The following is an 18,663-nucleotide window of genomic DNA, read 5'->3' on the forward strand; positions in this document are numbered from 1 at the left end:
CATGATGATCTAACCAATATCAGCTGCTTTGATCAACATATTATCATCATAGGTCTTATATGATTCTAGAACACAAGGCATGTCCAACTAGGATATTGGAAACACATCATTTCCAATCTTAAAGCTATTAGTCCTCCAATCCTCTAAAAAGTAGAGTTCAATCAAGTTGTCCTTGGCAAGCATAGGATTCTCACTCAAATCACACTCCAAGCACTTAGTAAGAGAAGGGGGCACACAAAGAATGAAAATTTTCTCCATTACTAGAATTCTCTCTCTCTCTTTCTCTCTCTCTCTCTCTCTCTCTCTCTCTCTTCAAGCAAGTGATAATTTTATGTCTGTGTTGCATGAATCAAACAATGTCAAAATGTTACTATATCTCTTCTCTTCTCTCTCTAACAGGAAATGCACTTGCCACTAGCCAACTAACTTTAAATTGTTGAGCTTATATAAGCATTTAACTTATTTACGAACCATCTATAGATGACACAAGTCAAGTGACAATATCAATGTAGTTTGCAACCTTTGGAATCTCTCATCATTTGTGTTGGAGTTAATGTTCTCCAACTGTATCATGAAAGATGCAGATGCCAATTAAAGAGAGGTCTCCATAGGGGATTCTCTATGTACTTTTGGTGTTCTTATTGATATGATGTATGGAGCATTTTTGTTTTGCATTTGGTCTAAAGCAAGATCAGTCCAATATGGAAAGACAAGTTCGTGCTAAGCTTTATTTGATACAAATGTTTTGTGATCATACCTCTTGATAGCAAGCACAACACAAATGGGATTGAGTATGAGCCTTATAGATTTATAAGCTTGATCATGTGCATATTCTTTGAAGATAGTTAAAGTGAGCCAAAATGTCACTGCTCAATCATAATCATTGGAATCACTCTTGTCATGTTGAAGCAATAGGACCTTCAATTTTAGACTTGCTGGGACCAACAATTGTAGCATCCTTTGCAGTTAACTCAAGTGATTCCTCTTCATCATCAACATCGTCCCCTTGTTCCATGACTTCAACATCTACATTTTGTGTTATTCCTCTTGCCAAGATGTTCACCAAATCATTTTTGACTTGTTGGACCAATTTAGAATTTAAGTCTTGGAAATTGTTGCCTTAGAGCATCTCGCATTGGAGGGGTTATCCCATATCTAAATTCAAAGTTCTCAAGAAGAACACCCTTCCCTTTCATTATGATGATCTAACCAATATTAGCTCCTTTGATCAGCACATTATCATCATAGGTCTTGTAAGATTCTAGAACACAAGGCATGTCCAACAAGGATGTTGGAAACACATCATTTCCAATCTTAAAGCTAACAATCCTCCCATCCTCTAGAAAGTAAAAGTAAATCTAGTTGTCCTCGGCAAGCACATGATTCTCACTTAGAACACGCTCGGTCAATAGAAGGGGACCCATGAAGAATGAAATGTTTCTCCATTACCAAAATTCTCTCTCTCTCTCTCTCTCTCTCTCTCTCTCTCTCTCTCTCTCTCTCTCTCTCTCTCTCTCTCTCTCTCTCTCTCTCTCTCTCTCTCTCATATGAATTAAGCGAGTGCTAATTTTATGTGTCTGTGTGTCATTTGAATCAAGCAATATCAGGGTGTTACTATATCTCTTCTCTCTCTTTCTCTCTGTGATTGGAAATTCACTTGCCACTAGCCATCTAAAAGGACCTGATGTTGTTTGGTCTCTAATTGTATCGTGAAAGATGTAGGTCCCAAATTGAAGAGAGGCCTCCATCAAATATTCTTAGTGTACTTTTGGTGTTCTTATTGATTTGGTACATGGAGCATTTGTTGTCGTGCATTTGGTTTGAAGCAAGCTCAGTCCAAGATGGAAAGACAAGTTTCAAGAAGTATTTAGGCTAAGCTTTATTTAATGTGAATGTTTTGTGATCATACCTCTTGATGGCAAGCGCAACACAAATGGGATAGAATATGAGCCTTATAGATTTTACTTTTATTTTTTCACTTAATGTCTTTTGTAGCCATAAGCTCTTGAGAGTATAATAAATTAGGCTTTGAGGGACGTGTTGGACATTGTTCCTCGAGCACATGATGAAGAGCTAATTGAGATTGATCTGCTTGTGACTTTTACAATGGCACTAATTTTTTTAGTTTCAAAAGCATGTATGTGTGTATGTGAATATACTTTTTTTAAACTTCTTCAAAGAAACTCTTATTTGTCGAAAAATAAAATATTCACACATTTCAAGGCTCTAAGTGAACCAATTAAGTGAAGTTAACAGCGGGTAATTATTTTGAGACCTGCATCACCTTGTCACTACACCCTTCTATAACCGCCCTCTAATAATCTCTCCATCGCGATGGGGAGAAAGAGAGAGAGAGAGACAATATATGTGTATGTGAGTTACCTTCTGATAGTTAACAATTGACCGATGTTCACCAGCAATGTTTGTGTGTCTTCAAAGTGATCAGCAAACAGCAAATGATCCCTCATTATTCGCTTAAGTCCTCAACAATGGCAACTGCATCACCATCATCATCATTGTCATCTCCATCAAGCTTTGGAGGTAGGCGTGCCATGCAGAGCTCCAGTGTCGAGCTTTCAGTACATGGCTGTCGGAACATTTACATGGATAATAACAAGTTCACGGCATGCTCACTGTCAGCAGTCTCCATGATATTATCATCTGCCATTGACATTTTCATTCCTGTCGTACAACAGTTTAGCAGTGCCAGAATACCAATCGTGGTTATTTTTGCAAGAGGCATGATTTTTGTTGTCCTCATCATACGTGTTCATTCTGGACTATCTATGGAAAATCATGAATTTCTAGGTGTATTGTCCACGCACATGGAATACAGATTGCACAGACATAACAGGCCACTTTCGATATACTCATGGATCGGCAGCAGTCACGCTTGTTTGCTTGGCATCTCTTATAGTGCACATCATAGAAGCTTCACCCTAAACACCAAGAAATGAAAATCTGTGTTGTCTTTTGAGGGAAGCATGTGGAACATGGTGCACTCTTGTGCTGTGCAACAGAGCCTCTGATCACACATGAGCTATAGCAGGGCAGATTGGGACATCCCTGCTAGTCTTTTGTGCCACTTGAGAAATTTGAAGTCTCTGTCTGCAGGCCAGCGGATGCACGATCACATAATCAGAAATGGGCCTGCACCTTATGTGCGTTTGGAAAATTCATTTGTTCAGATGTACAGGAACTGTGGAGCCTTAGATGATGCTCGTGCAGTTTTCAATCTTATGCACAAGAGAAACTTGTTCTCTTGGAATATTATGATTGGAGGATATGTTGAGAACGGTGAAAGCAAGGAAGCTTTGGAGCTTTTCCAACAGATGAACTCGGAAGGTTTGGAGTCTGATGAGTTTACTTTCAGTGCTATTCTTTCTGCCTGTGCTTCTCAGTTTGCATTATCAGAAGGTGGATACATTCACCATTATATTGTAGATTGTGGATTAGAATCTCATGTTGTTGTGGGGACTGCTCTCCTTGATATGTATGGCAAATGTGGGAGCCTTGAGCATGCACGAAGAACTTTCAATGAAATGCCAAACAGGAATGTTTTCTCTTGGAATTCTATGCTGGCGGCCTATGCTCAACATGGCCAGCTGAAAGAACTTCTCCAGTTACTAAATCAAATGCAGCAGGAAAATGTCAGCTTAGACAAAGTCACTTACATCACAGTTATAACTGCATGTGCAAACAAGAGAGAACTTGTTGCAGGAAGGCGTTTGCATGCTTCTGTGGTGGGCTGCACATTTGAGCCAGACATTGTTTTGCAAAATGCATTGCTAAATCTATACGGGAAATGTGGTTGTAAAAAAGATACAGATAAATTCTTCAATGAAATCTCTACTAGAAACTTTGTAGCATGGAATGCCATGATAGCAGCATCTGCCCAGCTTGAGCAGGTGAATGAAACATTGGAGCTTTTTTCACAGATGCAGCTAGAAGGCATGCTACCAGATGGATTTACTTATTCCAGTCTTCTTTCTGCCTGCACCTCTAAGCTTGTCCTGTGTGAAGGAAAACGCATGCATGCTCGCGTGGTGGGTTCTGCATACGAGTCAGATATTGTTGTGGCCACTGCTCTCATCACCATGTATGGTAAGTGTGGAACTGTGGCTTATGCTTGGAGAGTGTTTGAGAAAACAACAAAAGCAAGTGTGGCTGTCTGGAATGCTATGATAACTGCATATGCTCAACAGGGGCAAACAGATGAAGCAGTTAAAATGTTTCAGCAGCTCCTTCAGAAAAAATTAATTCCTGATAGAGTCTCACTAGCAACAGTTTTATCCCTGTGCGCTGATCAGGGAAACTTGGTTCAAGGCAAGTTGATTCATGAACACATAAGATCAAGTGGGGTGGTGATAGAGAGAGTTGTTAACAATTCTCTCATCAATATGTATGCAAAATGTGGGGATGCAGATACTGCTAGAAAGATTTTCAATACAATGCTTGACTGGGACCTAGTTTCTTGGACTGCAGTTATTGTTGCTTACACTCAGAGTGGGCAAGTTAAAGAAGCTCTCCAGCTTTATGAGCAAATGCTCTTCTCAGAAGTTGAGCCAGATGAGGTTATACCCCTCATCATTCTTGCTGCTTGTGCTGATGAAGCAAACCTGATATATGGCAAGAAGATGCATCATTGCATACTAAGTGGTGGGTTCCAAATGGATGATACCTTACAAACAGCTCTTGTAAGTATGTATAGCAAGTGTGGCAGTCTTAAAGATGCTCGAAATGTGTTTGATAGAACAAAAAATAGAAATGTGGTTACATGGAACTCAATGATTGGGGTATATGCCCAGCATGGGCTTGGAAAAGAAGCATTATCACTATTTAATCAAATGCAACATGAAAAGGTGATGCCTGATGAGATTACCTTCTTCAGTGTACTATCAGCATGTAGCCACACAGGCTTGTTGCATGAGGGCCAACAGTATTTTGCCTCCATGACTAGAGATTATGGGATTGCACCAAAAGTGGAGCATTTCAATTGCATTATTGACCTTTTGGGCCGAGCAGGACAACTAGATGAGGTGGAAGAGCTGATTAGAGGTATGCCACTTCATCCCACTAGTGCATCATGGACATCAATGCTAGGTTCTTGTAAACTGCATGCTGACACGGAACGGGGAAGAGATGCTGCTACTCAGGTATTGGATTTGGATCATACCAGTGCATCACCTTATGTGTTGCTAGCAAATGTCTGTGCTGCAGCTGCTGATTCAGGATAGTTGTGATGGTCAAGCTACTTTAGGAGACGGATGAATTGAATGACTTGCTTTGAGAACTCAAGAAACATTGCAATTTTTCTGAATTGACGCAGACTAGCTCTTTTTCTGTTCGAAAAAGATCCTTCTATTAGTTAAATTGGCCCATCAGCCTACAGATAGTTCCAATATAATTACCCAAAAGGCCTCCAAGGACAACAAGGCTCTTAAAACACTTGTATACAATATAAACGTAAAGGAGGGTAGCATCCTTGGTACAAAAGATCTGTTTTGTTTGTTTTTCACGGGGGGGCCGGGCGGACTAGTGGCTTATATAGCCATTGAATCCCCCCTCCAATCCTGGCAAGGAGGGGTGCTAAACATGCAAAAAAGAACAGGAAGGCTTGACATTGACCATAGAAGGAAACAATTCGGGGCTTGGTTTGAGCTTTTTAAAGAACTGGCACTGTGAATGGCTTTGTACATCCTACTTTCTTGAAGTGCACAAGTACTGTCATGTCCCAAAATGCGAATGGCTGATTACATGTTTAATAGCATCTTTGTTGACTGGCATGCACACACCGTTCTCACAACTGTACCATTTGCTCATTGTTATATTGACATGATTCTTCTAGTGGGAGTGATGCAATCATGGTCACTGTAAATATTAGGGTTGTTGATGACTGCTATTGCATTGAGCCGTGGCAGCAAGAGCAGGTGCCAGCCACTGTCATACTTGTTATCCAATTTGAAGGATGGCTGGTCAGGATTAAATTACACTTCATTTATGGGATGGAAGGTTGTGCTTTAGAAGGGTTTGAGCTGGAGTCAAGTGAGGTGGCGTCATGATTTCAGATTGAGGGAGGATGTGTGGATAGTTGGTCAGACCCTGAAGCTGTTGAATTAGAAGATCTGGCCATGAGCTAAAATCAGCTGTGTGGACAACTGTGGTGACATAGCAGCTCAGGTAGAAGTAGGCAAAAGAGAGCTGCAAAGCAGTTTAATTGCCTACTTTGTGTAACAGATGTTGATCTTGTGCACCCGAAGTGCACACCAAGATACCATCATAGCCTCTTCAGAAAGTTGGGAACTTCTGAAGCTTCAGAATCTTGTCGTACTCCTTGTATATCAATGTCTTATTGGCTGGAAAAGGAATGCCAATGTGAGGCATTGCAAATGATGGGTTCATTCTTGAAGTGCTAGTAAACCCACTGCTTGTTTGTGGCCCCAAAATTTGTGTATTGATGGTTTCCCTTCTGGAGGGGCAGGAAATTTAGGTCTAGAGAACCAGGCAGGAACACCAAAGTTCTCTGTTAATGTTGGCAAGTGGATGGGGTTGGAGGATGCCAGTTGCTATGGGATTGTCAATCGAAGAGGTAGCATGATTTGAGCACGATTTGAATCTGGCAGGGACATCAAGGTAATTTGGTAATGTTGGCATCAAGGTACTATGGTAATGTTGGCATGTGGATGAGGGTTATGGATGCAGGAGACCGCCATGGCATGTTACTTGTAAGTCCAAGTGATTGTCGGATTCCTTATCAAATTGTTGAAACTCATGGTGGATGGTGGAAACAAGACAACCTAAACCTTTTGCTCCATTAGACAAAGGGGGCGTTAACAAGATCAGGTAAGGGCTTTGTAGCTATACCATGCCGTTGCTACCGAATGCACCTATATAGGGAGTAGTAGTGACTCAAAGCCCTGCTTTGTTTCCACACTACGTGTGATTCCCTATACCCAGTGGTGAACCCTCTTATGTGCGGCGTCACGAGGGTGTAGTCCTGGGATGTGTATATGTTGTCCCGCTTTTTGGATTGAATAATACATGGGATTGTGTCCGAAGAACCAATTGAATTACATATGGCTGACACACATGACTAGGGGGGCTGGAATTGGAGGGAAAAGCTGAAACTCAGATTTGGCAAGGTGTGGGGTAGAATAAATACTGCTGCTTGTGTAGTTCCTGCAGAAGGAAAGGGGGAAAAAACGTCCCTCAGTCACCACTTTACCGACCCTCTCCGCTTGGTGGACATGATAGGTTCATATATTGAGACTACTTAATGCGGATAGTCTGTGTGTCCCAGTAGGTTGTCTAGGGTGTAGTTCAACTTAATGGAGCACGTGGACGTAAGAAGTTGATAGTTCAATAACGATGAAGGGCTAATAGAGTGATATGCAAGGATGCATTGTTTTAAGGTTTTAGAAAATTCAAAATATAAAAAAGCTTACATGACTCAATTGTTTGACTCACATTAAGCGTGTATGTTATGTATAAGAACTTTATCATAGCTTTGAGTGGCCAACAAATGTGCTTTCAAATGTCACTAAATTGGGTTGGGATGTGTTTGCTTTTGGGGCATCACCTTTTGGCCCTCTTATCCTAACATGAATGTAGAATGACACAATAGCTTGCCATTCTTATGACTATAATAGGAAACAATACTACCAAGTTTCTCTTTTTACTCATATGGTCACGTACAATAGCTTGCCATTTTTATGACTATAGTAGGAAACAACAACTTGCCATTCTCATAACTAAAGTAGGAAACAATACTACCAAGTTTCTCTCTTTCCACTTATATGGCCCTCTTATCCTAACATAAATGTAGAATGACACAATAGCTTGCCATTCTTATGACAATACTGCTAAGTTTCTCTCTTTTCACTTATATGGTCATATACAATTCCTCAGTAGCAGTTGAAGTCCTGGAGGATTTGTCTCTAACGAGTGCTCCAATCAAATGGTTACAAGACACATTGATTTTCTGTTACTCTAGGAACACTTGGTAGTAGGCCAATGGCATTGAAAAAGTACTCCCAAGTGGATTGTTCACCTACAGTAACTAGGAGCACTTGATTGGAGCCCATGGTCAGAGTGGAGGGGTGTGTACCTCGATTGGACTAAGTTTGGTCTTTTTTGTGAGAGACCAATGGGACTATTGCCACAGAGTGGGCTTTGTGGATCATCATAGACATTGAGGTTTCCCATATAAGGATCCTCAATATCTATGCATAGATTGAGATAGGGCATGTATGGCTTTTGGCTCAATGTTATTGTAGACCTTCTTAATAATTGATTAATTATTGAAGGTGACTTCAACAATCTAGAGACATCGGAGGATTAGTAGGGTAGAGGCATATATTTCCAACATGTTGCAGATGGGGAGTAGGGGGCTTGGAATGCCTTTTCTTATGTAGTGGGTGAAACATATGCTTAGAGGGATTGAATCTTTCATAGTAGGGATTGATCGCTAGAGTATCCTTGTGAATATAGATGCTTGAGAGAGATTCTCCTAGGGTGCTTTATGTGGGAGATTGGTGCAATTCTCAGGGTAAGTACATTGGATAGTTGACAAGCACTACTCTCTTAGAACATTGTTCTTGTGCTTGAAACCCATGTATTCGCCTTGGACCCTTGCTCTTGTTAGATCTTTCATTGGGTGTATGAGTATAAGATGGTGCCTAGATAGATATGGGCTTTGATAAAGTGGTAGGGTTGTCAAGGTTCAAGGAGGTGACCTGGGCTCTGTGAAGAGTTGAGCAGGATATTTTAGGGGTTGGTCCTAAAAGCTAGACTTTAGAGAGAATCTTTATCAATGCCTTATTTGGGAGATTAAGGCAGAGCTTGGATCAACTGACAAGATAGGTGGTAAGTTCTATTCTCTTGAACCATGTGCTTATTCTTTTGATACTTGATGCTCTTGCATCCATTACGAACCCTCCCTCTTACAAGGGAGTGCATAGATATATATTTGGGCTTTGATTAAGTGGTAGGGTTGCCGAGGAGGTGGCTTGAACATTGGAGAGCTTAGTAGGATATGCTAGAACACATCTTGGAGAGTCAATGGTCCTAAAAGTTAGACAATGGTGTTGGGAGGAGGAGAGACTGCAACCATTACTAGCTTAGAGGACAGGAGATAGGGTCCGGTAGGGTGATTCTCACCTTATATCCTTATCGAAGAAAACTACTTCAAGCTCAATACGGTGGCCATCGGAAGGCTCGAGCTAGATAACGGTAGGATGGTTACTCTTGAGAAGGGTGGTTTTTGTTTATGGTTGGTGCACAGATCGGATGCTGTATGCTCGCGTAGTGAACGCCGGAAGGTCCCCAAGAACAAAAGAACTCTACTTTTTACACAAAACTCAAGGCAGAAAGCATGCACGACATGAACAAGAGACCAATTGGGTGCAATCTCCCCCCATGCCTTGTGTGAGCGCTCCATAAAGCATGTATTTTATGTATTAATCATCTTCAAGCTCAAATAATAGCCCAAATTACAAAATAGCACGCTTTTGGCTTTTGAGTTTGCTTTAGCACAAGATAGAAATAAAGCTAATGAGCGGGCGCCCAAAGAGTCAGGCATACCCAATACAATGTCCAAATACAAATATCATAATCGTTCGCCCATGTGCATGCAAAATAATAAATAAATATCCAACGCCTCAATAAATAGGCGCGACAAAATATAGGCGCCATGCCTAAAGTATGCGCACGTCAAAATATAAGTGATAACTCGAATACACGCTATCCTCCAATGCTTTCCTCCGCCATTGTTGCTATCTCTACACATCAACTGAAGCATTCACAATAGTTAGTAAAATAATACAATTAAACCGACAAAAGTGAATACCTAGCAGTCTTCAGCTACATAAATAAATCAATTGGTTAGAAAGCAATCCTAACCTTAATTTATCACGAGTGTGCACTCTAAACTCATAAACGTTTATTAATTTAATATGTATTTTGCGGAATCACCCGCTATGGAATCACCCATGTATACACTAAATTAATGAAACGCCCGAAAAGGATAGGCGTCCCCATCAACTTCTCTCACAAAGAATCCACTTTGTGTATGAGCCCCGGTCAACAAAGTTTACGGAATCCATTGTAAAACCTCACGGAATCCACCGTGGCACGGAATCCACCATGAAATATGCCTCCTGGCATCAATGGCTATGGCTCTTCATAGGGATTATGGAATTGTAAAGATCTAGGAATGCTTTTTAAAAAAACATGTTTTAAAAAGATTGTCTTAACACATGTAACGAACATGGTTCCAAGTATTAATTAAGAAAGCTAGTTGTAAATGCTTCACAATGTGCATAACATGTATTGTCTAAGAAATAAAAAATGGTTAGATGTATAAGCGGAAAGTGGGTGGGTGCCTTCCTCGTTAGGAGTGCTCAACAGAACTGAGTGGACCCAATTAGTGGGTGCTCTCTTGATGGAATTTATAGAAATGTGACTAAATGCTAAGTACCTAAGGTTAAGTCTTAGAACTTGACCAACATCATTCTAGGGGGCTAGAGTGAGATTCTGCTAAGGCAAAGGGGTCGATGCTTAGCTCCCCCTTGTCTCCCACCCTCTTAAACTAATTGTGGTGCTATTCCACTCTCGGTCATTGATTGCAAAAGTGACCTTTCTTAATTGGGCATTGAATTGTTGATAGAGACCAAGGAAATATATGAATCTCAGGTTGATTATGGATTGACGCTGTGGTATTTTGTTGCAAGGTAGACCTAGGGGCTGCCCAATTAGCAAAATCCACAAATCTTATAGGATCTAGATGGCATCAATTGGGATAGGACCCTAACCAACTATAACTATGACACCCACCTAGGTAATAACTTGAGTATGGTACATTTCATAAAGTCCTAAGACATTGCAGACCTCTTGTGCATTCTTCAAATGTATCCATGAACACGTAGAACCTTAGCAAGGTCTATGCATACCCCATCAATCAACACAATGTCCCCCAAAAAAGTGAATCTCATGTAAGGAGAATTCACTTTTCTTATCAGTAATGACTAGGATGCTTTCTCAAAGGTCCTATCTCATCCCCTTTGATGCTACGATGGGCATCCATGTCGATGGAGACAAAGTTTACATGAGCACTCGGGTCAAAGAAAATCAATGTATACTGATCCCTCACTTTATCCCAAGTTCTACATAGCTTTGTTGCATCATCACTAGATTATTCACTTAGTATATTAAGGGCCAAACTAGTAGTGATTTTGGGTTTCTTCCCTTTTTGATCATCCTTATTCAACATTTTTTGTTTGATGCCAATTAGCGTAACCCTTAGCCATATTTCTCTCTTGTTCACAAATAAAATGTTTACTCACAACCATTAATTCCCTTTGCTATTTTTACCCTTCATTGCTTTGCCACCCTCATTAAAATTATTTTCCTTCTCTATTGGAGCCACATTATCATAAGAAGATGGTTGAAAAAATGGTATATTTGTGGCTGCATTAAAATTATGACCAACATTAAATGGAGTATTCATATGAGCACCAATTCATCCCATGAGCCCCATACACACCAATTTTAGTAAATGCATTGCCAAACATTTCTATTTGTGCACTAAGAACCATACCAATATGATTACACATCGGATTATGCATACCGCCAACCATTTCTAGAAACATTGGACTGCGCATTCCATGCATTGCTTGTTGCATACCATAAGCATTAGGGCCATACATTCCCATAGCTAAACCATGGCTAGCCATTGCATGGAATATGTAACCACTGCCAAAGTGTCCCAAATGCCTAGTATTGGCATGCATACTTTTCCATCTAGAAGTCATTAGATTGGCATTTCCAAGATTTCCATGTATCTTCTGTCCTCACTCCCTTTCCAACATTTACTTCTACTCATTGTTAGCATTTTGTGATTCTTGAGATTGAGTTGCCTCACTTTTTGAAAACTCATGCTATCTAGACACTTTTTGAATGATAATTTCTTTTTTTAAATTTCAAATGTGTTGTATGTTCTAGAGATTTAGAGAAATATGTTATCAATTGCTTCCATAACTAGTCTTAATCTCATGAAGTGAATTTTACTAAGAGAAGTGTAAAAATTATTGACATTGCTAGCAAAGTTATTGACAGAGGAGAAAGAATGAACAACTTGTATGAGCTAAGTGTACTTATGGCCATTAATGCTGGTGTGGGCACAAGTAAACTTTAGCATGAAAGATTTGGTCACATTTGCTTTTGCAAATTAAAGGATACACATAAGCAAGGTATGATTACTTAACTACTTGCAATAACTGAAATGAAGAAACCATATGAAGCTTGTATGATGGGCAAGTAATAGAGAAAGGCATTTCCACAAGAGAGAAAGAATAGAGTGAAGGTTTCTCTAGAGTTGGTGCATGCTTACTTGTGTGCTAAATTGCATACATAAGTCTACCTTACTATCCTTTTTTTTGGAGAATGCAATGATTCCACAAAATAATAATCCTTTGCAAGTTGTGGAAAGATATCATCTATTGTCCTCAAATTTGCCTTAAATTGGGCATCATAATTCTCTTCCTCTTATACTAGTCATCAACATTTGGGGACCTTCCTCATAATCAAATCCAACATTCTTAGCATGTTGCCCATGCTACATGCCCATACCAAGACCATGAATTACATTTCTTCCGATATTTAATGATCTTACAAATTGTGACTCATCATTGCTTGAATCCTTACCCTTAGAGTATGATGATGGCATGCTTGTTGATTTGGACTTAGTTGATTAAAAAAACCAACAAATTACAACACTAGCTTTTAGGTTCCTCAGGCCCATCTACTCAAAGGAGTTTCAATATCCCAGCAATGGAGCCATGAAACCAATCTTCCTTCTCATATGGGTGGTAAATAACTTGATTTAACAATAATTGTAGTAAGCAAACAATTCATATGAAAAAAATAATTTAACACTTTAATCTTGGACAACCGATATCTACCTAAAACTAGCACCCCTTGTGGTATTTATTTCACTTATATTCATAAAAATTTGTAATACACTGGACTGTAAGTTGATGTCTTCACAAATTTAGGCCTTAGGTTGTAACAAATAAGTATTAACATCATGATTCAATTAGCCCTTCATTTTGGCACAAATTAAACTAAGGACATTTGTACGAGCCCAATTTCAGTGAAGATTTGCAATCCTCTTTAGATCTACTATAATTTTTCAATTGTTGCACAATTGCTCTCATCATAGGGCTTTCAATCTATGAGCATGCTTCTCAAGGTGGTTGAAAAACCCTAAATTAAGTACAAAGTAGGATTTATGACAACAAGTTTAATGTTGGCCTCTTCAATTTTGCTGAGAGAAATTAAGAGCTTAACAAAGGAGAGAAAATTAACTAGAGATAAAATCTTTCAAGCAATACTTCTAATGGTGATTTTGATGGTGCCAATAGCTTTTTTGAAAAGGGATAAAACACTAGTATAGTCCAGCTAAAAGTTGCTCTAAATTTCATTAGCTTTAGTCTAGTCTAGGTATAAGTTGTATAATTTTTCTTAGCCCAAATGACACTACATGCCATTTTAAGGGGCCATTAATATTTAAGATTAAGATTATCACTAGGCACCCACAAGTACTTATCCCACATAAGTTGTGACAACTTTTGCCAATGTCGCCCATTGTCCAACTTGGTTTTTGGGCTATCATCATCCCCAAATTATCTTACACCACATGTGTGTAACTTAATTATATCAAATCAACTTTTTATTTTTGGACTCGTGGCATTTACATGCATCTTAATTTTGCCAAAGCAAAGCAATAAGAACATACCTCCCTGTGACATAATGTTTATCCTCAATTTTAAATTTCTAACCTCCTTGAACCTTAAAGTATTAAAATTTTTCAAAAATGTTAACCATTTCTAGGAAGGTGCAACAAAGGACGCATGCAAAGAATGAGAACATTCTTAAAAACATAGAAGGACAAGAGAAGAAAAAAAAGAGCGATTGTCTAGTCCATGTACTTTTGCACAAGAAAATTGTCTTGAAATTATTTCTATAAAAGTGAGTTAGCAAGCTCACTTCCTTGCAAATTGTGAAATTCAAGTGAGACACGAGCTCTAGGGATCTCTGCTTAACAAGCCAAAAGATGTCTCAAAGGCACATAGGATAGAATGACAAACTCAAGTTTCACATGCAATCCACTTCTTCTTCTTCTTCTTCTTCGCAGAGCTTACATGCCAATTCAGGTAACAAAGCTGGGGCTCACTTGAGGTTGTTATAAGAATGGTGGAGCTATCAACAATCCTTTTGTGGATAGACTATGATGAGAAGTTAAATTGGTGAATTTACTACATTCGTTTGGAGAGTTTGTGATGGTTAGATGTGAGCTAGCCATAGCCTTGTTACTCAAAGCACTTGAAATAATAAGTGTTCCGTTAAGTTTGATATGCATGGCTTATGAAAGTGATGGCAATAAACCTTAATTTAAGACATTAAATCATCTAAATCTCTTACATACATGACATCAATAGTCATTTCAAAGGAAAAATTCAATGTCACCCATTGGCACCTATCCAAAACAACTTCCACCAATGTCCCCCATCACCCATTGGCAACCATTGGCACCTATCCAAAACAACTTCCACCAATGTCCCCCATCACCCATTCAAGGATTATCTCATCACAGTGATAGACACAACTTAATCTCCCATGTACACCTCACATATGCACAACTAAAGTGTCACAACTTAAGTGTCCAAAGGGTATTATGTTAATAAATTCATATCCTCATAATAGATATCCTCCTTAAATCCTTACAATCACCCATGTCAACTGCAAGTGCAAAAGGCCTCCATAAATTTTTGAAAAGAAACTGTTATATTTAATCAATTAGATATTTTACTGAGAGTCATGCTCCCCCTCATGCAAATTGTATAAAAATTAAGTCATACTATAAGATTAGCATGTGTACACATTAACTTTTTTCTGCATGCAAAAGGAGGGAAGATTGGTCATGTGGCCACAAAGACGGCAAGATGCCCAAGAGGAATGGGAAAACCCAAACTCTAAAAATCATGTAGAGAAAGGATGACAAAAAATAGAAGAGTCAATTCATGTGTGTGCTAACTAGCTTTCTATCTCTCTTGCTAATATATTGTTTAAGTATGTGAGAGTGAAGGAGAGGGAGTGAGGGAGAGTGTGTGGAGTGAGAGACATCACCTATCCTCTTGTTTCATCTTCACCTCCATCCTTTGTGGTGAGTTGAGTGATTGATGAGCAAGAGGGTGTGGTATTGAGTATGTGAGGAAGTGAGGGACATGTGATATGAAGCTCTTCTCCATCTCTCAATCTTCTCTCATTCTTGGTATTGATTGCTCTCAAGCATGTGAATGAAAACAAAAGAAAGGAAGCAAGTGATGAGTGAGTACAAGCATGGATCATGGAGCATAGCTTGCTAATGCCAACTATGATGACATGGTAAATTTTGGTAAGTTTCCTCACTACATCACTTTGAGCCGTTAGATTTGTGTGCATGTGTGAGTAGGCTAGATAAGAGATAGTTCTACCTTTGTGTGTCAAAGGAACCCTTGAAAAAATAAGGATGCATCCAATGGTCTGAATGTTGAGCTTGTGGAGTGTAGTATTTTGGTTTTGTTTCAAGACCAAGGGCACACCGGCCTTAAAGTTTCTTGCATGCTTTGCATCATGGAATAGGAAAAGGTATACACATAGCTTTGAATTACAAAATAAGGAAAGTTGCACATATGACAACTCCATGAAATAGTAAAGACCCGTTTTATTGCTTAGAAGAAAACACTTGGTCTTGCATGAAATAAGAATTCTAGTTGAGATGTATTTCCATAAAAGACATCATAATGGAGAAGAAGCATTTTATCACATTCAATTGCACTCACAACATTTTTCATGAATGATAGACACCATCATTACATGAGAAGAAATGGATCAAGATATTCTTACAATAATTATCAAGAAAAGGATCAGAAGAGACCCATGAATGTTATGTGTAGAAGAGAGAAGGTCAATAGATTGAAGATGTCAATAATATATACATAAGACTTCTTGAACACATTACAAAAGGCAGATCCTCTTAAAGAAGACAAGTAGAAGAATCTGAGCCGAATGCTCTCACATTTGGGTGATTGCATGTGTGTGTGCATGCGCGTGCGTGCGTGCGTGTGTGTGTGTGGAGCTCTTACTACTTGTGGGCAAGTTTTTGAGTATCCCTTAAGTTTTTTCTTTCTTATTTTAAAAAGGGAAAAAAATAGTATTTTGGTTTCTAGAGCAAAGGGGAGAAACCTAGAAGCCTCATTGCCCTTTGTTGTGCCTTTGCAAATCGATAACGTAGCTAGTAAATTGCCTAGTTGCTTCACACGCCCCTCGACTAGTTGACCTAGCCTACTCTCACTACCACCAACTTGTTGTTTGGCTACTTGAGTAACCATTTCTTTGAGGGCTCAAACACCCATCTAGGGTGCTAAATCCACTGCCTTCTTGCTCAAAAATGTTGCTTGGACTAATAAACTCCATGAAATAATTCAGATACCTATCTTTGCTTGGAAGAAAATACTTGGTCTTGCATGAAATAAGAATTCTACTTGAGAATTATTTTCATAAAACACATCACAATGGAGAAGAAGCAGTTTATCACATTCGATTGCACTCATATCATTTGTCATGAGTGATAGACACCATTGTTACATGAGCACAAATAGATTAAGGTATTCTTACAGGAATCATCAAGAAAAAGATCAAAAGAGGCACGAATGTTATGCATAAAAGAGATAAGGTGAATAGATTGCATATGCCAATAATATATGCATAAGGTTGCTTAAACACTCTACAAAAGGAAAATCCTCTTGAAGAAGGCAAGGAGAGGGATGGGGGCCGAACACTCCCACATTTGGGTGATGGCATGGTAGAGAGAGAGAGAGAGAGAGAGAGAGAGAGAGAGAGAGAGAGAGAGAGAGAGAGAGAGAGAGAGAGAGAGAGAGAGAGAGAGAGAGAGAGAGAGAGAGAGAGAGAGAGAGAGAGAGAGAGAGAGAGAGAGAGAGAGAGAGAGAGAGAGAGATTTATCAATAAAGCTATCATTAACATTTAATGTGATAATATTGGAATGTTTTTATTATTGATCGATATCTATATAAACCATAAGTATAGGATAATGTGGCGAATGTTTCTATGTATACCCCAAAACTTATAAACATTGGAGCAAATTTAAACCATTTCTTTGAAATTTTTTTCACATGAACTACAAAAGAGCCTCTATATACCTTAGAAATATGAAGAAATAAAAATTGTCAAAGTTAAAACTCAACCTACTCAACTTTCAAAAAAAATCATAGATATATAAAATTTTAGCCAATCAGTGAATATTAGTAGCTAAAGGGATTCTTATTGTGAATTCAAAAGATTTTGATCTAGAGTGAGACGTTTTATACTAAAAACATCATGCTAAATGAAGGGATTCGTGCATCAATCCTAGTTGCTTTTTCTGCACGTATCACTCTTGACATATGGTCCAGGATGTAATGTTGCTTGTCATTCCTCACAACAATGTTGAAGTTGAAATCAAGCAACAATAGTAGCCATTTAGCAATGTGTCTTGTAGTACATGGCTTATTCACCTAATATGGTAGGGCTGGATGGTCTACAAAAAATGTGAAAGGGGTAGCAAGGAAATAATGGGGGAATTTCTTCATAGAATACACCATGCCAATTGCCTCTGGTTTTGTGGTTGAGTAGCAATGACGTGTCAACTAGTGCAACTTATAGGAAATTCCTTTATGTGTTCTCCTAGTTAGCAAATCGTTGCTTCAATAGTAATATTGGATACATCAATGTGACATAGAATGTTAGCTTCTAGTGAGGCACTTGTAGGATAGGTGCATGAAATAGAGCCTTTTTCAAGGCTTCGTAAGCCTATTGGCATTTGTTGTTCCACTCCCAATTTACTCAGGGCCTATACAATGGTCTAACAATTTATGTGTAATTGAGTAGGAAGTTTGTGTAACTAGTATGTCTGAGGAAGCATTGAATTCAACATTTTCCAATGGCTAGAGTTCCACAATCACTCAAATATTTGAGGTGTAAGTTGCTATTTTGTTCTTTGACAGGACATGTCCAAGAATGATACCATGTTTAACCCAAATTTGACACTTAAGCAAATTTAGAGATAGTTGATATTGCCAACACCGTTAAAGGATAGTTCAAATCTTTTCTAGGTGTTCATCCCATGAAGAATTGATGAAAGTTCATTAACAAACACTTTGAGGTATTTACAAAGCATGTCTTTAAAAATTGTAGACATTAAATGCTAAAAGTTTGCTAGTGTATTCATCAACCCAAAAGGTATGACTGTGTATGCAAACACCTCTCATTTAGCGGCAAAGGCAGTCTTATGCCTATCATCGAGGTGTACTTGCACCTAATTAAAACCCAAAAATCCATCGAGGTGTAAGCTTTATTTTTTTCCATAGGCTCAATCATGTGTTTTGTAATGTGCCTGCCTACTAGTTGTCCAGGCATGTTTTTAGCAGCCCATCGAGAGACTAATCTAAGTGGTGTCACCTGGCACTCCCATGGAATGTTATGAGGTTTTTCGCCTAGGGTTTCTCAAGTCCACCTCGCAACAAGAGGTTCGCTGCTAAACCCACTAGGATCAATCTGAAACTTGGG

General features: G+C 38.9%; 1 protein-coding gene and 1 pseudogene across 1 annotated transcript; one reads left to right on the forward strand and one right to left on the reverse strand.

Moving 5' to 3' along the window:
• Positions 1 to 870: 870 nt before the first annotated feature.
• Positions 871 to 1,446, reverse strand: LOC148013399 (transcription initiation factor TFIID subunit 7 pseudogene; annotated as a pseudogene).
• An 844-nt stretch (positions 1,447 to 2,290) lies between these two features.
• On the forward strand, positions 2,291 to 7,349 carry LOC148013400 (pentatricopeptide repeat-containing protein At3g09040, mitochondrial-like). The gene has a single exon (XM_087668012.1). It carries the CDS (start codon positions 3,036 to 3,038, stop codon positions 5,235 to 5,237), a length of 2,202 nt encoding a protein of 733 aa, XP_087524138.1. The 5' UTR covers positions 2,291 to 3,035; the 3' UTR covers positions 5,238 to 7,349.
• The last annotated feature ends 11,314 nt before the right edge of the window (positions 7,350 to 18,663 follow it).

Source organism: Lygodium microphyllum, chromosome 26 (genome assembly GCF_053477565.2).
Source record: "Lygodium microphyllum isolate KBCC chromosome 26, Lygodium_microphyllum_v1.1.10, whole genome shotgun sequence".
Taxonomy (NCBI): domain Eukaryota; kingdom Viridiplantae; phylum Streptophyta; class Polypodiopsida; order Schizaeales; family Lygodiaceae; genus Lygodium; species Lygodium microphyllum.

What these genes read in the sequence shown, in the direction of transcription:
- LOC148013400 (XM_087668012.1), top strand. Translation starts at nt 3,036, where the DNA reads ATGAGCTATAGCAGGGCAGATTGGGACATCCCTGCTAGTCTTTTGTGC.